The sequence below is a fragment of the Cricetulus griseus genome, chromosome 3 (genome assembly GCF_003668045.3).
Source record: "Cricetulus griseus strain 17A/GY chromosome 3, alternate assembly CriGri-PICRH-1.0, whole genome shotgun sequence".
NCBI classification, from domain to species: Eukaryota; Metazoa; Chordata; class Mammalia; order Rodentia; family Cricetidae; genus Cricetulus; species Cricetulus griseus.
In genome coordinates, this window is record NC_048596.1 from 100,955,908 (window position 1) to 100,979,538 (window position 23,631).

At 38.7% G+C, this 23,631-nt stretch overlaps 1 protein-coding gene across 22 annotated transcripts in view; it reads left to right on the forward strand.

Moving 5' to 3' along the window:
- Emsy (EMSY transcriptional repressor, BRCA2 interacting) overlaps positions 1 to 23,631 on the forward strand; it is a 103,050-nt gene that overhangs the window by 53,435 nt on the left and 25,984 nt on the right. For 7 of the 22 annotated variants that reach the window (XM_027407722.2, XM_027407729.2, XM_027407723.2 and 4 more), the window contains 7 exons: positions 9,376 to 9,540; positions 11,464 to 11,619; positions 12,415 to 12,456; positions 15,286 to 15,437; positions 17,357 to 17,920; positions 18,895 to 19,374; positions 21,583 to 23,560. In XM_027407722.2, the coding sequence (XP_027263523.1) occupies positions 9,376 to 9,540; positions 11,464 to 11,619; positions 12,415 to 12,456; positions 15,286 to 15,437; positions 17,357 to 17,920; positions 18,895 to 19,374; positions 21,583 to 21,777 (1,754 nt within the window). In that variant the 3' untranslated portion in view covers positions 21,778 to 23,560. The other 15 variants (XM_027407724.2, XM_027407731.2, XM_035442369.1 and 12 more) reach the window with 9 other exon arrangements.

Consider the following 23,631-nt stretch of genomic DNA (forward strand, 5'->3'; position numbering starts at 1 on the left):
GAGTGTTTTGCCTACATGTATGTTTGTGCACCAATGTGCCTGCCTGATTCTGGAAGAGGCCAGAAGAGGGTATCAGATCTTCAGGGACTAGAGTTACAGACAGTTGTGAGCTGCCATGTGGTTGCTGGGAATCAAACCCAGGACTTCTGAAAGAGCAGCCAGTGTTCTTAACCACTGAGCTATCTCTCCAGGCCTGGTTTTATTTTTGTATTTTAATTTTTGGTTCTGAGGATGAAACCTGTAGCCTTGTACATGGCTAAACATACTCTCTGCCACTGAACAATACCCACAGCCTTGCATTATTGCTTTTGTCTCTAGTTTCTTTTCTGTTGTGTCCATTGTATGTGTGTACAATTTTAAAGTTTTTAGCCAGTTAAGAGTAGTTATAGGTACCAAGTTCTTTTACCTCTAAATTACATTTTCAGGTTTCTATTTGTTATGGGTTATCCTTTTTACAGCTAAATTACAATTATCAAAGTCAAGAAATTTAATGTTATTAATAGTACTGTTATCTAATTTATAATTCATGTAGACATGCTACCAATTGATAAGTGATTTTCTTTATTGCTTTGTCTCCTAGTCCTACATTCCAACTCAGGGTCACACATTATGCTCAACTGTATACATGCAACTATCACATTATTGTCATCATCTTCCTTTTCTTTTTCCTCCTTCTTTCTCCTCTTGTCACCATATAACCCTGACTAGCCTGGAACTTGATATGTAGACCAGGCTGGCCATGAACTAAAAAAATACCTGCCTGCCTCTTCTTTCTGAGTGCTGGGATTAAAGAACTTGTCCTCCTTTTTAGTTTTTTGAGATAGGATCTCATTTTGTAGCCCAGGCTAGCCTGAAACTCATGGAGATCTTTTTACCTCAGCCTCCCAAGTGCTGGAATTAAATGTATGAACCATCACTTCTGATACCATCATCATTCTTTAGTCTCTTTTGTCCTAAATAGTTTCTTATTCCCCATTTTTCCCTTTGACTGTGACGTTTTTGAAGAGTTGAGGTGAGTTACTTTGTAGACTCTTAATTGATTAGGTTTTGTCTGATGTTTCCTCACGATTTGCTTCAGTACGAATTGCACAGGTAGATGATGTTTCTGAACTTCAGGAGACAAATGATGTCCATTTACCACACTGATGAGATGAACAGTGGTCACTTGGTTAGCATGATTGCTTCTAGTTTTCTTCATTGTGAAGTTAACATATTCCTCTTTGAGATTAAAAGTGATTTGGGAGGAGGCACCCTGAGACTGTAAATATAGTGTTCCTCATTAATCACTTATCCAAAAATTTAGCATCTGTAGATGATTTTCTAAAGTTCATTGTTCTTTGTTCTAAGGAAGAATCAGTCTTTTTTTTTTCCCTTCAAAAGTCCTTTTCAAGGGTTTTTTTTCTATACATGCTTGGAATAAGGATGCTTTATTTCAGGGGAATCCCTTGATTTCATTTGTAGTTTCTAAGGTTCCTTCATCCCCACAAGGAGACATCTAGGTCCCATATCTAATTCTTGAACTGTTTCTTCACAGGTAGAGTAGAAGAGGCCTTGGGTGTCTTTCTGATTTGAGACTTTACCACACTGCATTATGCTTTTGATACTGCTTTTTTTTAAATGTTAGTCTCTTTGTTTTGTACTTTTTATTATTATGTTCTTCTCTGTTAGTGTCTCAAGGATAATAATAACAACTATGGAATGATTAAGCTTCATGCATAAACTCATTTTAATTGCCTCATTCCAACTATTGTTTCCCCTTGGCAGTTTCTTCTAACCATGAAGGAGTTCTAGACTGTTGCTTGAATACTGATAGACAGTGAGTTAATCAAGACTATTAAATCAAGGACATTTTTGCCTAGGTCATTCACTGAAAATTACCATATGCTTTCTGAAGCTACTGTGCTTTTTTTTTCCCCCTTTCTAAATGGTTCTTCTGTTTTTCCAGTCTTCCTTGTAAAGGGTATCCTAGTAAAGGGTTTTCAGGTTTTAAAAAAGTATTATTATTTTTTCACTTATATCCAGCTTTATCTCTAAAAGTTTCTTAGTTTCTTTGGGAGGGGGTGGTTGTTTGTTTGTTTTGTTTTTTTATTTATGTTTTATTTATGTTTTTCAAGACAGGGTTTCTTTGGTTTCTTTGGGTAGCCCTGGCTGTTCTGAAAATTGCTCTGTAGACCAGGCTGGCCTGAGAGATCTGCCTGTCTGTGTCTCCTGAGTGCTGGAACTAAAAGTGTGTGCCACCACCTCCTGTCTATAAGGTTTTAAGGTTGATTAAATACAAGATTATATTAAGCAAACCAGAGAACAAGGAGATGAATTAAGAGTAGAGATTTAAAGAAAGTGAACATGGCGACAAGTGTGAAAATAAATGTTGAAAAGACATTGTTTTAATTCATAACTCAGTTTCTGGCCTTATTTTTCCTTAAGATCCATGATCTTTGGAGTTCAGAGTGAAGATGATTAAAAAAAAGAAAAACAGTGGCTATGCAAAATGTACTTTTTGCAGAATTTCATCAGCTAATTTATTCGGTAATTTAGATCATTAAAAATGATAATTAGAATATATAATATACATAACAAAATGTTCCCCAGTGTTTTTGACTACAGAACCCATTTTTATAGAAAAATTTGTGGAATTGATCTTCCTAGAACGTTGGGGCAATGCTTCAGAAGGAAGGTTTATATTGTTAACATAGAAGGAATATAAACAACTTGGGTTTAGCTTAGAAGAGATGGCTTAGGGAGGTCAGACATCTGGGAGTCATTTTCTGTGAGGAAGGATTGGTGACATGGGTTGGCTAGGAGTGGTCTGGGAACTGTTAGTGATGGGAAGCCTGTGATATTGATGAAGGAAGTAAATTGATCTTTATGGATATGTGGACAGGCAATAGTACTGTTGTAGAAATCACAGGAAGACCAATTTTTACTTTATGTAAGAAAACTGTATATCACAGCTGTAAAAGCAGAAATGAAAAAGAACTGTTAGAAAGTGGGTTTTCTGATGACACTTGCATGTGAGACTTGTGTAGAGTGGATAACATTGATCTTTAAGTTCCCTTCTCACTGATATGTCTTAAGACTATGAAAGTATGATAGAGATACTTTATGATAAAGGCAGGAGGTATTCTTCCATAGAGATGCCTGGATTTGTCTTTGAATATAATACTAAAGTATGGATTTCCAGTATCTAACATGCAGTAGATATCCAATAAATAATTGTTAAATAACCTGTGAGAAAAGTTTGCAGCATGCCACTGGACATGCCAATACACTGTAGACCACATTGTCATGTTAAAATGTCAGAAGTCTAGACACCTGAACACACATAGCATAACCAGGTAGTATTAATCAGATCAGACTTCTAGTGCCCCAAGATTGAATAATCACTAGGTCTGAGCTTAAGTCACAAGAATAGAAGAGGGGGTGACCATCAAGAGTTTTCAACTAGGTTCACATTCTCATTTCGTATCATAACTGTTGGGGTTGCTGTTGGATACTTGGTGATCATCAGCTTCTCTGTATGGACAGAAAGAGATGGCACAATCTCCCAGTCCCTGTGGAATGGTTTTATTTGAAGAGATGTTATTTGGTTAACATTCCTGTAGAGAAATTTGTTACCCCTTTCCAATCTTTTTCTACCTTATGCTTACACAGTCCCTACTCTGAATATTCAGTGTATCTCAGAATTGGATTGCAGAATCTCTCTCTCTCTCTCTCTCTCTCTCTCTCTCTCTCTCTCTCTCTCCTGATTTTTTTTTTTTTTTGAGACAGGGTTTCTCTGTGTAGCCTTGACTGTCCTGGAGCTTACTTTGTAGACCAGGCTAGCCTCGAACTCACAAAAATTTACCTGCCTCTGCCTCCCGAGTGCTGGGATTAAAGGGATGTGCCACCACCGCCCAGCAAGACTTTCTTTGTCTATACCATCAATGAGAATTTGTTCATTTTTGAGACAGAGGCCCAAACTAGTTTGAAACTATATGGCCCTGATTACATGGCATCCAATTTATGCTCCTCCTGAGTGCTCATGCTTGTAGCATGCTATTCTGCCCCACCTGGCAGCTCCCAAATAACCACATGGAGATTTCTTATTTAATTATAAAAGCTCAGCAGATAGCTGAGACTTGTTACTAACTAGCTCTTACAATTTAAATTAACCCATATTTATCAATCTGTATGTTGACACATAACTTGTGACATTTACCTGTCCTCTTGTATGTCTTGTTTCTTCTCCCATCTTGCTGGCGACTCTATCCTTCTTTCCAGCGTTCTCTCTGTCTGGCTCTCCTGCCTGTACCTCTTTCAGCCTAGCTATTGGCCATTTAGCTCTTTATTAAACCAGTGAGAGCAACACATCTTCACAGTGTACAAAAAGACTGTTCCTCAGCATTTCTCCCTTTATGCCTCTTTATAAAAAGGAAGGATGTAACTTTAACATAGTAAAACTATATACAACAAGAATAGTTATCAAGGCCAGGCATTGGTGGCACATGCCTTTAATCCCAGTACTCGGAAGGCAGAGTTAGGTGGATCTCTATGAGTTCAAGGCCAGCTTGATCTACAGAGCAAGTTCCAGGACAGGCTCCAAAACAATACAGAGAAACCCTGTCTCAAAACAAAACAAAACAAAAGTTATCAAATAAGAATTACAGTTATAGTATCCAGTCCATTTGTATTTGGCAAATTTAGAGAAAAATACTCTATTATCTATCTTACTTTTGTGAGTCTAAAGTTTTATTCTTAATTTGCTGTTTATCATAACCAAGAAAAACTAAGTTTAACCATTTAGTCTTTAATTCCGTCAAAGACTGCAGAAGGAAGTTATATTACCTAACTACAGGAACATCTGGCTGCCTGGATACACCCAGAGTTCCTCTGCAATGTTAGGGCATCCATCTTCAGCCTACAGGCCTAGAATATCTGACAGACATTTCTGAGAACAGACAATTTTGAAGGACTATCCTACCTTGACTTGATAAAGTTTGGCAGTCACTTTCTTTTGTATTCTGTTTGTCTAATTTAGACAGCATATTGCCAGCAGTTGAGGCAAGGGTAGTTTCTTGCCCATATGGCAAGCTTTTACAACAAAGAATGTAAACTCCATATGGAGGTCCTTTGATGCCCATAATTTTCTCTGAAGTAGATTGGTGCTGTCAGGAGCAGACCCTTTTCACTGTTATGGAAAGCCTCAGGTTACTAAACATCTTAAATGCCATATTCTATATTCTTTGAAGTGTTTGAAGACCATCTTTCTATCTAAATGTATTTGTTTAACCTTGAAAACATACCTAATATTGACAAATTTGATTATTATAGATGACTAAAAACTAACCTGTATTTCTTAATTATATATTTTAAAATGAGCTGCATAAGCACAGCACCCCAAACCAGATTAGAAACACACATGTAGTATAACAAAAATAACTTATCAGTGAACTAAATCCATACCAATGTAAAATATTTTGAGATTAATAGTTGCATTTTGGATTAAAAAAGAGTCAGTAATCAAGCCTTTTATCTCATCATTTCTGTATTATAGCACCCCTTTTTCCTTCAGAAAGAGATCCTTGAATCTAACTTCTTTATTTAGCTTTTTTTCTGACCATGACAAATAACAACTTGTAATCAACCCCCTAAAGATGACAAACATCCATAACCCATCTCTTGGGAATGTGGATATTATGTTCTCTGTACTGCTTCCTGTTGTTTGGGGGCACTACCATCTTTGGGAGACCCTGAAATCAAGATAACGGCCAAGTCCTGACTGGAGTAGTCTGTGAGAATGAAGTATCTCAGGCAGCAGCTTTGAAGCTGTTCTGGATCCAGAAACTCTGAGGAAACTGTAGTAGAGGCACTCTCAGAGGCTGGATCACCTAGGTTGCCCGTTTTCATTAGTGTCTGGTCCCCTTGTTCTGAACTTTCAGAGGTAACATACATATCTGCATTAATATAAGTATACACTATTCGTTGTACACAGGTCAACCAAAGATGACTTTTTTTGTTTATGTTTGAGCAGGTAAAATATAAAATCACCTATCCTGTAGTTTTTTTAATTTATTGTTTATGTCTGTTGCCAGGATTTTCAGGGAATCTTTCTTGGTCAGACCTGATGTTATTCAACTCTGAATGAACCCACAGCCTATCCTTTTCTGTGGGAACAAAAATATAGCTTCTTCCCCCAAAGCAACATATCTTTTGACTTCCATTTTAAAGTCAAGACTCTTTTAAAATATAAAGGTTGGGTTAATCCAGCAGTCTCCATAATCCAGTATCTCACAGCAGCCATCCCTTGTTCATTAGCAATCAAAAAACTTTAAATATTTATTATATTATTTTATATTTTATTATTATATATGGTGCTTTGCTTGCATGAATGCTTGGATGCCAGAAGAGGACACAAGATCTCATTATGGATGGTTGTGAGCCACCATGTGGTTGCTGGGAATTGAACTCAGGACCTTTGGAAGAACAGCCAGTGCTCTTAACTGCTGAGCCATCTCTCCTGCCCTAACAATCAAAAAATTTAAAGTCAATAAAATACCATATAGAATGCATGTATTTTCCATCATTACATGGCTTTTTAAAAAATATTACTTCACTGTTTCTTTAAAGACTACTATTTTTAAACTATTTTTCTGACTGTCTATACCCTAAACCGATGCTCAGCTTAGCTCATGGAGAGCTGGAGGCTGGCTCCAGTCCTCTTGGTTCCCTGAGAGCCTAGCCTCATAGCAGAGGTACCAGTGGTACCAGTATCATCTCAGCTGTGGGAAGTTTCTGGGTCCTTGTCGATATAGGGGCTTCTACTTAGTCTCATGCCATTGAGTAGTTTGCTGTCTGCTGCTCATAAACCCCATACAAGTGCTCAGAATCAGGATCTCTAAAAAGAGCCATGTCTCTCATTTTAGCTAGGACTAAGACTACTTGAGAGAGCATGGTCACCAGGAAGCTGAATTTTACTTTGTGTTTCTTTAAAAAAAAAAAACTTTCTCAGGCTTTATGTGTGATTTTATGTGGACTCATGTTTGGTGACATTTTGCAGGCTAAATTGTCAGTCCTGCCTGCCAGCTCCCAAATAACCACATGGAGACTTCTTTAAAGCTCGGCTGATAGCTTAGACTTGTTACTAACAAGCTCTTACAATTTAAATTAACCCATATTTATCAATCTGTATGTTGACACATAACTTGTGGCATTTGCCTGTCCTCCTGTATGTCTTGCTCCCTCTCCATTTTGCTGGCGACTTTATACTTCTTTCCAGAGTTCTCTCTGTCTGGCTCTCCTGCCTGTACCTCTTTCAGCCTAGCTATTGGCCATTTAGCTCTTTATTAAACCAGTGAGAGCAACACATCTTCACAGTGTACAAAAAAGATTGTTCCACAACATAGCCTTGTGCTCATCATTCTCATTTTTAAGAGCTTAAGTTATATAAAATAGTGTTTCCCTAGTACAAGCTAAAATTTTGCATATTGGGACACTAGGGCTGTATCAGTTGAAAAAGGATTTCTCTGGATGGAACCCAGACCTTCATGTATAAAGAGCAAGGTGGTACATACCTACAAATCCCAGCACTTGGGATTTGGAAGCAGGAGATTCAAGAGGTCAAGGCCATTTTGGCTGCATGGGACTCTATCTCTAAACAAACAAAATTTCCTAAATATATTCTTAGAATATGTGAAGAAAAATTGCAGTATTCTTTACTTGGCTTTTGGTATTGTAGACTAACAGCTGGTCTTTCACGTGGTTTGAAGTTTAATAGAAATTGTATGTCTCTGGCGTGATGTTTTCTACTCAGGGTTTTTGTTTATTTTTGCGTTGGGGGTAGTCTGTTTTGTTTTTTAAAGATGGGGGTCTCATATAGTTGAGTCTGATCTCAAACTCCTATTCCTCTTATTTCACCTCTCATATTCTGGACTTACAGGCCTGTGCCACCACACCTGACCTGTTTAATGGTGATTAAACATTCTGAACCTCTTGTATATTATTTCCTTCAGGAAATTGTTTCATTAGAAGAATTGTTCCCTTACTCTAGTATTTTTGGACAGCCTCCTGCCTTTCAGAAATGTAATGTTTTTAGAGGGTGAACCTCCATGCCTTTTCTTGTATTTTTGATCCACCAGAGGCTTTTCTGATGCTTTAACTAAGGAGCACAATGAAAACCAGCCCCTTTCCTCATTTTAATCATTTAATGTTTACCCCAGGATGTGAAGCTATTTATCCATTTTTGTTTCCCCCATTACAATATCTAGATCTGAGCATCCTTGTATTCTCTCTATTTTCTTATGCAATGTCTTAGACAAAGTGCTCCAACCTGTTTGTTTTATAGAAAACTCCTTGTGTTACTTAATTTGACACATGTTTTGTATTTACATGTGTGCCTCTACAGATTGAACATTAAAAAAAAAAAAAAAACCTGTATATTAGTGCTGGAATTTATTTTCAAACCAACTTAAAGTCTTAGGGTTGAGTTTTCAATCATCCCATCCCCGATAACCACATTTCAACTGACCTTTATAATTTATAAAGATTATTTATATATCATCATGCACCTTATAATAAATAATCCTTTGATCTGCCATGGACTGTAAGTTATAGTAATGACAGTTATAGGATGTGCTGTAGAGCTTACATGTAGCAAGCTATTTCTTCCAACTATTTAAGTATGCTCTCACAATGACACCATTGCCTAAGATATTTCTCGGAATGTATTACTGTCATTAAGTAGCACAGACTATCAACGATTTATACCCATAGATCTTGTTCTTATTAAACAGGAGAGCTAAGACCCAAAGAATCAACTTGCTAGTAACTGACCGGATTTAAGCTTTTACCTGGCTTTGACCTTTGTTACACTTGTGTTACATCATGATGTTTCTAGACTGTCTCTCTTTTCTTACTGTCAGTAATTCAGGCAAATATTCCCAAGTATTTTGGCTGTATATAGAAACTTCTTTCATGTGCATTGGAGAAAATCAGTCTCCTAGAACATTTTGCTTTTAGTAAACACAAACAAGCATTCCCCTACATAAATACACACCTGTGTAGACAGCAGGTAGTATATTGAATTGTACTTTGTCTTTTTACATGTTTGTCTCCTCAAACAGACTGTGTGCTTTATGAGCATTCTTGGATTATTCTGTGAGTTTCTTGAAGTCCTTTAAATGTGGATCCTGATACACAGGTGTCTAGTGTAAAATAAGTGAATGAATGAATAAATGAATTCAGAAGTGAGAGACACTATGCCTTCTAATAGCTTACAGTCTTCTTAGAGAAGTCAAGTTTGACGTTTACATTAAATACAAAGATAAACATAAAAACTGCTTTATTTTAAGAGAAACTTTTGTTTATAGGGTTTGTTTTTTTTTAACTAATATAAAACAGATTCCCAGCCTGTAGTTCATGTAATTGCTTCCCGACGTCAGGATTGGTCAGAACATGAGATTGCAATGGAGACTAGCCCCACCATAATATATCAGGATGTATCCAGTGAATCACAATCAGCTACTTCAACAATCAAAGCACTGTTAGAACTCCAACAGACAACAGGTATGAATTCACATGCTCAATTGAATGAAGCATGTTTTCTCTAGAGACGGGTTGTGTTAAAATACACCACTGTTGCATAGTTTTTGCACATTCCTCCCGCCCCCTCTGGACTTGTTTACAATCATTGGTACAATTTATTGTTCTTTAAGATGTGCATAGGAGTATGGAGTGTTGTCATTAGAAGACAGATAGAGTAAATAGAGCTAACTTCTGTTTCAAATGGACAATCCTCTTGCCAGCAGAAGGGAGTGGGTTTGTCACTTTGTAAGCACAAGTGGGACACAGATCGAAGGGTCCTTACTGTCCTCGTTGATGCTATGAGAGCAGTTTTGTGCCATAAAATGCCATTAGACTTGCTTGTAAACATTCTCATTTGTTCTCACATTATTTTCAGATTTATTTATTGTGTAGGTTATCCACTAGCACATCTGTGTATAGTAAGAGCCTAATCAGTGTTTCTAGTTACTAAATATCTTTGATAGCTTCTAGGACAACCCTATGTAAGTTATAATGAGTTTTCTGCTATAATAGGACAGCAATTAAATGAATATTTTAGGGGTTGTAGTGATGATTTCATCTAACCCTTTCATGTTTTAGAGAAGCTAGCTGAGATTGAGATCAGTTACCTACTTGGTCAGTGGCAGGATGGTGGCTAGGGCTGTCTCTGCTTGTGGGATCACGGCAGGGTTTGGTTTCTTTAAAATGATTGTTTTGTTTTGTCACATTCTGCACTTTTGGTGGGAGCAGTCTTTTAGTGAACTTAGTTATTGAATACTATTTATTGGAGATTCCATGCTATACCATATACTTATGTTTGATGTAAATTGTAGATGATTCCTTCTATTATTGTTTTTAGCCTTGGTCATTTCATTTCTTTTCTTTTTTTGTTTTTTATTTTTAAAGACAAAGTTTCTCTTTGTGTAGCCTTGGCTGACCTGGAACTCACTCTATAGACCAGGCTGCCCTCAAACTCACAGAGATCCACCTGCCTCTGCCTCCCAAGTGCTGGGATTAAAGGTGTGCACCACCACTCCCTGCCCAGGCACTTTTTCAGGTTGTTTGACAAATTCAGCCATTTCCATCAATCATTTATATAGATAGAAGTGTTGAGTGAAGACATTTTTATAGAAGAAGTAGTAAGAAGTTTAAAAAATGCATCTATACATATACCACTATTAATTACAGGCTATTTTATCAAATATTTTAGACAAACAAAGCAGAGCAATGTTACAAAAGACTTGAAACATTGTTTTTGGACATATCTTTAATTACACACACACACACACACACACACACACACACACACACACACACACACACACACAGATATACATACATATGTACATACATACAAGGTCATGATCTAATAGCCCAGGCTGACCTGGATATAGCCCAGGACAGCATTGAAATCAGCAATCCTCCTCCCTCAGTAAAGACTATGAATTTCCCCTTTGTGCTGTGGATCAAACTCAAGACCATGTGTATGCTGGACAAGCACCCGACCTCTAGGTAACATTCCCAGGCCCTTGGATTTTTAGTAGGTCAAATGAACTATTCAATGGGAAGTGCTATTCTGGGATATGCAACAGATCATGCTGTTGTGAACTGAAGATAACAGCAATTACTTTGAATACAAAGGAAATTAACATCTTAGGAGGAGTATATAAGAGAAACAACTGGCTGTCTGGAGTAGTAGGGGGGCTTGAGTGTGATTGAATATGAATTATTGTAAACTGCTGGATATGGCTATATAGATTGAAGACTATACAACCATACCGAGCAGTCTGCAATTTTCAATTCATTGTCTTTTTAGTCACTGCCAATATGGCGTCCCAGAGGTCTGGTTCATTATTCCCATAGACAACTCTGGTTTTAGTACTTGTTTATAATAAAAGTTAACTTTTCCCCGACTTTTTTATGCAGTAAAGGAAAAATTGGAATCTAAACCAAGACAACCCACTATTGACTTGAGTCAAATGGCAGTACCTATTCAGATGACCCAGGAAAAGAGACATTCTCCTGAGAGTCCATCCATTGCTGTGGTAGAGTCAGAACTAGTTGCTGAATACATCACCACTGGTAGGTGTCCTCTAAAACATAGTATTAAGGTAGTGCTGCCTTTGTGGATTTCATGGGATGCTCATTTGTGGGGAGAACATATCTTTATATTTTAGCTCTTTTCCTGTTTGTTTTCAGGACAGATTGACATCATCTTTGGGGTTTCCCTGACTTTAATCTCAATCAATCTCTCTTTCTCTCTCCCACCCTACCACCACCCCCTTCTCACACATACACATGGACACATGGACACACATGAATATACACATGGACACACACGGAAAGTAGATTAGATCTTTAATTATGGTCTGACAACAGAATACTAATGAGATTTTGGGAATGGTACCTATGGAGAAGTGAACTTCTTTGTTTTACATTCAGGTGAGGCCACACCTGCAATACTGCTTTCTGTTTTGGATACTTCTTTAGCTCGAGATCTGATGGCATTCATGATGTGAATAATCCAGGGGTGAGGAGAGCAGATCTATGGGGCAAGCTCTTGACTTGTGTTTGTATAAGCAGTAATTAAAGGAGAATATAAAGTTTCAGGTATTTGAAGGTTCCAGATGCCATAGAGAAAAGGGAGTTCTTTAGCATGATTGAGGAGATACTAGGATGATGGGTTGAAACTGCCCAGAAAGAAAACCCAGTGAAGATAATAGAAAACTATCAACTTCAGAGTCACTAGTAGAAAGCCAGTTGGTACAGAGGCCGGTGTGCTGGGGAACTGAATGTTAGCGTCTCCAGTAGCCTAGACTAGCATGTAGTAAATAGATGAAAAGACCTGTGATTTCTTCCCTTACTTATCCTTTTCAGAACGCACTGATGAGGGGACAGAGGTTGCTTTTCCCCTTCTAGGTAAGTGGTGTGCATCCATTTGTAGTATAATGAAAGGTAGACGATGATTGTGGGTGAACTACTTAAATGGATGCGCTCTGCTCTGCTCTGGTAGAGGGAAGGTAAGCTCCACTTAGTGAAGGGAAGGAAATGTTATTTTTCAAAGTAGTGGGAAAACAAGCACTTTGCTGGAAGAAAAAAAATTGTTTAAAGAAATAAATGACTGTTTAAGGAGCTTATGTGGGTGAGCTAAAGTTGCGTCACCCATTTCACAAGTGTTCTTTCTATGACCTCCTTTTATTGTCACCATCTCTTATACACACAGTAATATTGAGCATTTTCTTTAAAGCCGGCTGCTAGGCTATGTTTTATTCTGTAGTAGATGTTAGTTTTCTGGGGTTTTATTGAACTTTAGTGACCTACACTCTGGGCCTTTGGTATAAAAAAATTCATAGGATCTTGAAGGAAAAGTATTTTTACATAATGACATTTGATCTTTTGTTAAGTCCAATTTTGTTAAGTCCAATTCTTTAATTTAAAAGTCTTACTATTGGGACTAAAGAGATAATTTAGCAGTTAAGAGTGGATGCTGCTTTTTCAGAGGTCCTGAGTTTGGTTCCCAGCACCCATATTGGGTGGTTCACAATCACCTGTAACTCAAGCTCCAGGTTATCAAACACCTTCCTTTGGTCTCTATAGGCACCCAGATATATATGGTGTGCCTCACACACACACACACACACACACCCCCCAAAACAAATAAATTAAATGAATAAATAAATCTATAAAAACCTCTAATAATCATGAAAACTAGTATGGGTATCAAGATGGTCTATATAATCTGACAGTTTCATCAGAAATTTATTATCTTTCAGATATCATTCATTTTTGATAACGCTTTCATTTAAGCTTTTCATTGATTTGCTTGCTTGAGTTTAATGTCATAATTTATTTTTCTCCTATTTAGTCCTGTTGTAAATGATTTCAGTAGTTGTTTAAATGTAAATCCTGAGTCTTTATTTTCAGTTTGGCTGAGAATATGTGGAAGATTTTACTAAGTCATGTAATTTAAAATACACATAAAAGCATACTGTGAAATGCAGTGAAGTAGTATATTGCAGTATAAAAGGAGTCCAGGTGATGCTCTCTGTAATCTCATGGCATATATAACTATATTTGTAGTTAAAGAGAAACACTGTATTTGTGAGTGTATAAAGAAAAGAATGTTGTTATCATAGTTATAATTAAGTTTAATCCTTAGAGCACCACACTGCACAAGTGTAGGTGCAGCCCACACTTGTGTGGGCATTCAGACTTGTTTGGGCATTCAGATGTATCTAAGCATGTATCAGTCAGTGCTTCTTGTAATTGAAGATAAGCTACATAACCTTACAGTTATGGGTTAATAGAGGAGTTTTCATACTCTCAAAACCCTTAACTCATTTACAGATTTTTTTTTTTTTAACCTATTCTTGATTCAAGGGTTTCCTTCCCAGTAGCTAAAGGTCTTTGAATGTTCTATGGATTTGGATGTGGCAGGTGTCTATACTGTTAAAACTTGAAGTTGAGGCTTGTAGGGGGCTGGAGAGATGGCTCAGTGGTTAAGAGCACTGACTGCTCTTCCAGAGGACCCAGGTTTAATTCCTAGCACCCACATGGCAGCTTGCAACTGCCTGAAACTCCAGATCCAGGAGACCCAACACCCATGGCAAAATACCCACCCACATAAAATAAAAATAAATAAGTTAAAGAAAGAAAGAAAGAAAGAAAGAAAGAAAGAAAGAAAGAAAGAAAGAAAGAAAGAAACTAAGGGCTGGAGAGATGGCTCAGTGGTTAAGTGTGCTGACTGTCCTTCCAGAGGACCTGGATTCAATTCCCAGCACCCATATAGCAACTCACAGCTGTTTGTGACTCCAGTTCCGGGGAATCTGGCATCCTTACACAGACATATACACAGGCAAAACACCAATGCACATAAAATAAAAACTTTAAAAAAAAAAAGAAAGAAAGAAAGAAACTGAGGCTGGCAAATGATGATACAGATTGGCTGGCACCTGTGTGGATGGGAAGTCTGAACAAGCCCTGTAGTGGGAGAGGAGGAAATGGGGTTAGTTCACAACTTCAGTCTTGCTGTTCTGTTGAGATAAAACCAGGGGGGCAGAACAACCTTTTCTTCCTGTTGATACTTTACTTATTTAAAGGACCATTTTCAACCCATTGTTTTCATTTGCCGCCTGTAAGGAAAAAGCAGCAAGCTGTTATTATCCTATTCAAATACAGGCAAACAGAGCCAGGCCCTGAGCTTTGGTGCTTTAATAGAGAACAAGTGGCCTCAGAATCACAGGATTGGTTGGAACAGAGTAGGACAGGATTCCTTCTGCCGCATCATTTTGTCCTCTGACATTTTAGGAACTATAAGGCTGTGAAGCAGTGTCTCTTCATGCAAAGGAGCAATGTTAGTGTTTGGACTTCATTCTTTTCCCACTTTCCTTAATGATGTGTCTGGGTTGTGGAAATGCATTGTTTCCCTGTGACGTGATGTCATTGGGCTAAAAGTCACTTTAGAAAACACAACAGTTCACAAGAGGGTGCCACTTTAAAGGCAAGTTTTCACAGTGCCTCCCTACACATTCCTGTCATCATACAATAGTTCTGTCGTTCCCATTTTGCAGACCAGGAAGCAGTTTTATAAGAGTCTTTTAGGGTCACACAGGTTCTGGTTTTCTGCCTCTTAGTTTGCTGTGCCACCCTGTGGGATACAAGCTCATATGCATGTTTAAAATGATCGGTCACTGCTTACAGTTGCTGTGGTGATTTCTGGAGAAACATCACTGCCTCCTCTATTTTCAGTCAGCCATCGCTCCCAGCCCCAACAGCCTTCCCAGCCCCAGCGGACCCTGCTCCAACATGTGGCTCAGTCACAGACTGCGACACAGACTTCAGTGGTGGTAAAGTCCATCCCAGCGTCTTCCCCTGGAACAATCACCCACATTATGCAACAGGTTGTATCCCTTCTTTTCCTCTTTCATTCTGTAACCACTTTATTTCCAAAATAAGGTTCAATTTTATTTTCTATTTGAAAAAGGAGGCATGCCTGAATTGTAGAATGTATGTGTAACTCATCCATCAGTGAAGGAATGAATAGACTCTGAATTGGGGGGGTCTGAATACCAGGAAATAATTAGAAAGCAGCACTTTTTAACTTTCTAGAGACTCTTAGCATTTTAGAAGGGTTGGGCTGTCTGGGTGAGTCTCCTAACATCAGAGTTGGTCACTGTTTCTGTGTCTCTTACTACTACAGATGGATTTACTAATGATAGAAGTTAGACTTTTCAAAATGAAATAGCATTTGGCTTGTTTAGCTGCCTGCTGCTAAGTTTGTTTTTGCTTTTATTTTATACTTTATAACAAATCCTTACAAGACCAGTATGAACAAGAAGGGAAAGAAATATTTTATTCCTTTTATTATGTGTAACCAATAAAGGAAGACTCAGTGGTGAGGAAATTAACTAATATCAGATAGAAGTACCTCGTATTAAGGCTAGTGAGGCAAAAGAAAGCAACGTTGTTAAGTTGATTTTTTGTGTGGCACCATGATTTGTAAGTACATCTCACTATGATTCAGAAAGTCATATAACTTGCTCCAGGTGGCAGAACCATGATTTAAACCCATAGTGACAATTCTGCCACATAGCTTCAATGTGGGTATCAGATTCAACCATGACTCTCCTTAGTATTCCCTTAAATCCTTGTCACTTGGCTGCCAGCAGCAGTTAAACCTGATTCTGCTACCTACCTGAGAGTCAGTGAAGAGGTGTTGAATCAAAACTGTGTGTGTACCAAGCCTTGATCCAAGGGCATGTTCTAGTTTTGAAGTTATAGTGGTACAGTGTATAACAAGGCAGCAGGAGAATTAGGGATGAGGTGGATTTTGTTATGTCCCAAAGAAAAGCCACCTATCTCAAGATTTCACTGGGTGGCAGATCTTAGTCTGTGCTTCACTGGTATAGATCCTGACATTGATCTTTCTTAAGACACATGGAGGTCAGATAGGCTGGCTGTAATAGTGTCACTCAGAATGATTTCTCCCCCCAGTGCTATCTTACTTGACCCTAGACAGTCAGTCTCCTTTCCCATGAAGAGAAATGGCTTGTCCCCTGGCTCACTGCCAGGAAACAGGATTCTAGGAAGCTGTGGCCTAGTGAGTCTGGACTCTGAGACTCATAGACCTTGGTGATACAACCTCTTCTCAGAGAGGCCTGCTGTGGGGATCAGGGTGGTCACATTTCCCAGAAAGTCCAGATGACTTTGGGACTAAGGGCATGCATGTGGCTAGAGTGGGCTTTCCTGAGTCTTGGTTTTGTTCTGGATGCCTGACTCCTCAGTTGCTGCCTTCTGTCTTTAGACAGGTGAGCATCCCTCAAGCGCAAACAGCAGGGTGGCTCCTGAGCTGGGAAGCCTCTCTGTTCTTTATGGACTGTATGTAAGGTCACCATATTCCTCTAATCTATAGTTTGGGGTTCTTCAGGACTTTCCCTACAACAATGAATGGACTGGATTTTGAGGTACTTACTGTCTGAGAGTTCATATTGTGAGTTTTGATTAAAAGCCTGTGCGGTTTTATGGTCTTTTTAGGCTCCTTTAAAAATATCAGAATGAGCTGGATGGTGGTGAACACCTTTAATCCCAGCACTCGGGAGGCAGAGGCAGGCAGATCTCTGAGTTAGAGACCAGCCTGGTCTACAAGAGCTAGTTCCAGGACAGCCTCCAAAGCCACAGAGAAACCCTGTCTTGAAAAACAAAAAACAAACAAGCAAAAATATCAGAATGAATCTAATATTTTCCAGTTCAAGAAAAAAATGTAACACTGTAGGTGTTTTTTTTTCTTATTTCATTCTTACTTTGTGTCTCTTTTGCTTAGGCATTAAGCAGTCATACTGCTTTTACCAAACACAGTGAGGAACTTGGAACTGAGGAGGGTGAGGTTGAAGAGATGGACACATTGGATCCTCAGACAGGTCTGTTTTACCGATCTGCCCTGACTCAGTCACAGTCAACTAAGCAGCAGAAACTTAGCCAGCCCCAGCTGGAACAGACTCAGCTGCAAGTGAAAACTCTGCAGTGTTTCCAGACCAAACAGAAGCAGACCATCCATCTTCAGGCAGACCAACTCCAGCACAAACTCACGCAGATGCCCCAGCTCTCCATCAGGCATCAGAAACTGACTCCTCTCCAGCAGGAACAAGCACAGCCCAAGCCAGATGCACAGCACACACAGCATCCCGTGGTAGCCAAAGACAGGCAGCTTCCTACCTTAATGGCACAGCCCCCGCAAACTGTAGTACAGGTACTTGCTGTGAAAACCACACAGCAGCTTCCTAAACTGCAGCAAGCTCCAAATCAACCAAAAATCTACGTGCAACCCCAAACTCCCCAGAGCCAAATGGCGCTCCCCACTTCATCAGAGAAACAGCCGGCAAGCCAGGTAACAGAATTTTGATAGCTTGCAAAGTTACTTCTCTGTTCATGGGGGTTGGGGGTAGGTGAGGTTTTTTTTTTTTTTTTTTTTTTTTTAAGGTTGACATTACAGCCAGCAGTGCTTTCTTCAAGCAAGAGGAACCTAAAAGCCTCATTGTGCTGGTATTGGTGTTGGGGAAAGCGTACATACTGATACAGAGGAAAGCACAACTCTCTGAGTGTGCTTTCCTAGGCAGTTTCTAAAAAAATCACTTACGCGGTAATCAGCAGTGCATGGAAATGATAGCTCCATACCTCCATGCTTATAAACTCTTACGTTCATTGCAGTAATGCTAAGTAAATTGCAGTCTTTTAAGGAACGTAATTGACCATCTTCCTTTATAGTTGACATCATTACTACCTAGTTGAATTTACCCTTTAGATTTATTTTCTAGATAACAGAGGAAATGTATGGATAATCAAAAGAAAAATTTTATTAGCACTAAGTGATTATTCTGGACTGGTTTTGTGTGTGTGTGTGTGTGTGTGTGTGTGTGTGTGTGTGTGTGTAAATACATATATAGAATATGTTTGTACAATTGTGCTTTAAGGAAGAGATTGGAAAAAAATCCAACCACTTTTAATTTTAAAAGCAGATTATACGAAATCATTTGAGCGGGTTGAAGGTATCTCGGGATGTAAATCTCAGGAAAACTAGGCTGCTGTGATTTTTTTTTTTTTTTTTTTTTTTTTTTTTTTTTCCTTTACTGCCTCAAAGCTTGGCTGGCTGAACAAAGGTTCTTTCAACCCCTCCTCTTTCCCTAGGTTCCTTAAAAGAAAACAGATCCTTCCCATCCAGCCCTCTTACTAAAACATCGAGCTTCAAAATGTCTTCCTAGTATACCGCACAAATGTTTCTTTTACCATATTTTCTGGAGTGTTTGATTAGTTTTTCCTCAAAGAGATGTAGCTATAATACACACAACCCCAATTTGTTTTCAGGTGGAGCAGCCAATTATAACCCAAGGATCCTCTGTTACAAAGATAACATTTGAGGGGCGCCAGCCTCCCACAGTTACAAAGATAACTGGTGGCAGTTCTGTTCCTAAGCTGACGTCACCAGTTACAAGCATATCTCCCATTCAGGCCTCTGAGAAGACAGCAGTGTCAGACATATTGCAGATGTCTTTGATGGAAGCTCAGATTGACACAAATGTAGAGCATATGGTAGTGGATCCCCCAAAGAAGGCTCTGGCCACTGGTGTGCTCACTGGTGAGGCAGGAGCTTTACCCTCTACCCACGTGGTGGTGGCAGGGATGGCGAAATGTAGAGAGTCCTGTTCAAGTCCATCTGCTGTTGGCCCTCCCCTAACGACCAGAAAGATGGAAGCAGCAGGAGTGCCTGCGACAGGCCAGTTCATGCGTATTCAGAATGTAGGCCAAAAGAAAGCTGAAGAGAGTCCAACAGAGATTATCATCCAGGTAAGATCCAGAAGGAAAATGACACATCTGGGGCAGATGGGAGGTTGTGGGTTTGATACATATGGGGTGTCACAGGATTAGTCACTCCAAGGTGGTAACAAAATGCAGAGATTATCTTGGGACAATTTGTAAACATTTCTTGTTCCTCATCTATTTGTGGTTCCTAAAATAGTCACACTTCAGCTGTCTGGAATGTATGCAGAAACACGTTCCCCATGCGTGTTTCTAACTACTTTTTCATCTAACTTGGCATTAACCATAAACTTGGCCTCTTGGTCAAGTTGTTATTTAATTATCTTGTTACGGTGTTGTCATCACAGTGGACAGTCATCAACAGCCTACCTTCTCCACCTTTATCATCTTTGTTCTAAAAACCACCAGTCATTCTGTGTTACAGATTAAGATTGATGACTGAAACAGTCCAGACTAGCCCTTAGGAGTTATGTTTTATTTCTATCTCTCAATATAAGATACTAAGTTTTTTGGTTTTTTTTTCCTCTTGATATTGGCAGTTTTTATTTGCACCAAACTGGTACATAGTTTGCAAAGTATCAGAGCAGCCCATTTGAGTTCATTGAGAATTCCTACTTACCAGACCTGTAGATAATTTAGAACTGGCATATAGAGCCATTGTATGTGCTTCAAAGTCCATATAATAAGCTTTCCATTTGCAATATTGTTAAGTTATGAGAGAATACCAATTGGCCAAATGAGACATAATTATATATGAGGGTTTGATAATTAAGAAGAGTCAAAGTAGCTATAAAATTATTTAAATATTTTTCCATCTATAAAAATGAATTTAGTGAATTACATATTTCTTAATGAAGGTTGTGTTGTAATTGCTGTTTTGTTGTTGTTGTTGTTGTTGTTGTTGTTGTTGTTTGCCTTAAGAGGTGGGATGTTTTGGGAAAGAGATCCGTTTCTGGTTTTGACATTCATTTCTCTGGGCTGGGCTACTAATATCACTCTTGCTTCAGTTTCTTCATTGGTAGTGGGAATAAATGATGCTTGATTTATAGAATCTATGTAAAGGTTAATAAAATTAAGCACCTAGCACAGTGACTGCCTCAGTGCTTGTCCAGCAGATGGTAACTGTTACTGATTTTACTAAAATGGATTGTGACAATTGAGGACTTAGATTGCCATACTCCTTTGGGATGGCTTAGTTGAAAATTATTTTTCAGCATTGTATTAGCAGTAATGAAAATACAGTTCATTCATGTCCAGGATTAGGAGCAGAGGTGTGACATAACTGATATTCCTTGTTAAAAGGTGTCTATAGCCAGGCATGTGCATGCTTGCAATCCCCACACTTGGGAGGTAGAGGCAGGACGATTAAAAGTTTAAGGGCATCTCAGCTACATAGTCTGTTCAAGGCTTGCTTGGAATACATGAGGGAACCCCCCCCCAAAAAAAAAGTTATGATGATAGGACCATAACTCACCAATAAGTACTTACCAAGGGTTCCTAACCAGTGTTCACCTAGTAATATTTTTCTAGTTTAAATAGCAGATTTTTGGCATTCTCTTATATTTGACTACCTTCACTACTTAATTGCAATAAAGGTGTTTGTGCTGTGACTAAACAAATTGGTCTCCTCTTTGAACCACCAAAGAGGCTTAAAATTTATTGTGTGTCAGCAACCAGTCTTTTATCTTGAAGATGAACAAAAATATTGTATAATTTAGGCTGAGTGTGATGGTGCATGCTTTTATTCCCAGAACTTTAGAGGCAGGTGGATCTCTGAGTTTGAGGCCACTTTTATATATCTAGTGAGTCCTAAGTCAGCCAGGACTTCATAGTGAGATCCTGTCTCAAAAAAACGAAAACAAAACTGGTAAGATAAGATGAAAGTATTCTTTAAAGCCTACCTTCTAAATTTGCAGTTGTGTTAGCCTTCTTTGTTGTAGCCATAGAGGAGTACCAAGGCCACTGTGAGTTATACGGGATTTGAGGTTGAATTCAGCATTGACTTTGACAGCCGTGTGACCTTGAGGACCTCTCTTTCCTCATGTTTGCTGATAGTTCCCATACAGCATTGTCACAGAGTGCAGTCGAATGCCATGTGTGAGATCTAGCACAGTGCTTGTCCTAGAGGTTTTCTGGTCCATGCCAGCTTTCTGTTTCCTATGCTTAGTTTGGGGAGGCATTCTCCCATTATCTTTTTTTCACTATAAACATACTCTCCTGCATCTTCTCTTCCAGGCCATTCCCCAGTACGCTATTCCTTGTCACTCCAGCTCCAATGTGGTAGTAGAGCCCAGTGGGCTTCTTGAACTGAACAACTTCACCAGTCAGCAGCTGGATGATGATGATACAGCAATGGAGCAGGATGTAGACAGCAGCACGGAGGATGGAACTGAGCCCAGCCCCTCTCAGAGCTCTGCTGAACGGTCCTAGTGTTCAGACACCGGAGTGCACTTTAAAGCCTGCTTGGTTACCAAGTGTCCAGGGAAACTTATAACTTGTTGTCTAAAAAAAAGCACTTTGTTCATATTTAGGCTGTGGACCTAGAAACACAGTGTTTCAATGAAATGTTGCTGCAGGAGCAGCATTTTAACAAGATAAAACTCACAGAGGAATGTACTTTTAAAAAAAAATAGAGAGAAAAAGGAAAAAAAAAAAAGCTAAGGAAAAGATGCACACCCATGGAGACCTGGCACCTTGTTGGAGCTGGGCAGTGGGAAGTTTGTCTGGCAGTGGAAAGAGACTTTCCTGTGAGTGGTTCTCAGCTGCTTTCCACTGAGCAAATGCCACCAGAGAATATTAAAGGAAAAGAAAGGAGGATGTGAAGAGTTTGTATTTTTGAAATGATGTATCTGAACAGTTTTTTTTTTAAATCGTGTTTGTTTTTGCATATCCCTGGAAGTATTGATTTGGTTAACATTTTACATTTGCTCAGTTCATGATTAGTTTATGAATACCTAGGAAAGTTCTAGCATTAAAGAGTCCTTGCTGGATGGTAAACATCAGATCGCCGACCGGGAAGTGTTTGGGGTGGCTTGTATATGCTCCTTTGGTTGTATACTAATTTATTGTGGTGTTCCACACTTGCCTATTTATTTAATGTAAATGTTTCCAAGCAGACTGAATCCCTTCTCCTACATGTCCTAGGAAGCTGGATCGCCTGGCCTTTCCACCTCCCCTCCCCCCTTAAGAAGATGGATTAGAGAAGGTTTGGTTGGGAAACAGGAAAAAAAGACATTTCTGGCCCAAAGGAAATGTTGAATTGTGTTAAGGAAAATGAACTCTGTTCGTTTGATGCTCTCTTGATAACGAAGTTGCACACCCATATTGGACTGAGACTTTGAGAACAACTTTTACTAATTTTGTTTAAGCCCCTTTGAAATGTATGAAAAAGTTCACTTACAGTTCTAAATGTAATATTTTTAAGTTTTTACTTTTTTAGGGAACAGTTTGTTTACGTGCTGTTTTTGGTCTTGTGATTGCTGTCTGTCACAAGTTGAGTGAAGGGTAAGGGATGGGAGGGTAAGAATTTTGACAAGCTGTGGCAAAAGAAACTATACTTTTCATTTTTAAAAAGTGTAAATAGAAAAGTTTTTAACGGTTTTATATGAATTTCACTATAAATAAGCATTTTAAGACTGACATGTTGAACTGTATATACATTTATCAGCATAACTGCCCAATTTTTTGGTGCTGAAGTACTGTAAGTAGAATTTATCAACCGCCTCTTAATTTTTGCGTCTACACCCGGGAAGAAGAAGCTGTGATGCTGTAGTTAATAAACTCACATTAGAATGACACTGAAAGTTTGTCTCAGCAGGAGCATCCCAGAGGCACGCTTGCTTCTGGTGGTTGTCCCCATTTCTACTAGGTGATAATCACTCACCCATAGATGGAGCTGTTGGATAGCATTTCTTTGTACAGATTTGTTTCAACCACTTCGTGACTGTTCTAGCTAAGAAAAAAAATTAACCTCTCCTGGGCCATAGACCTGACTAAACTACGAACTCAATCACCAAAAATATGCACATGACAGTACACATGTTAGATTTTGCATATAATTTTGGGAGCTTGTGGGTTCCCAAGAGCATCCATGTATTCCAGATTAAGCCCTCTTTTATGATCAATCCATTACTTACAGGTGTAAGTTTTTATAAAATAAAATATTATTTGAATACACATGGATCAAGAAACAAGAATAAACTTGAATAAGTTATGTTTCATATCTTCTGTCAGCATATAGCATACACCTGTGTCCCTCTGAGAATTTAGCCTTACTGTGTTCCA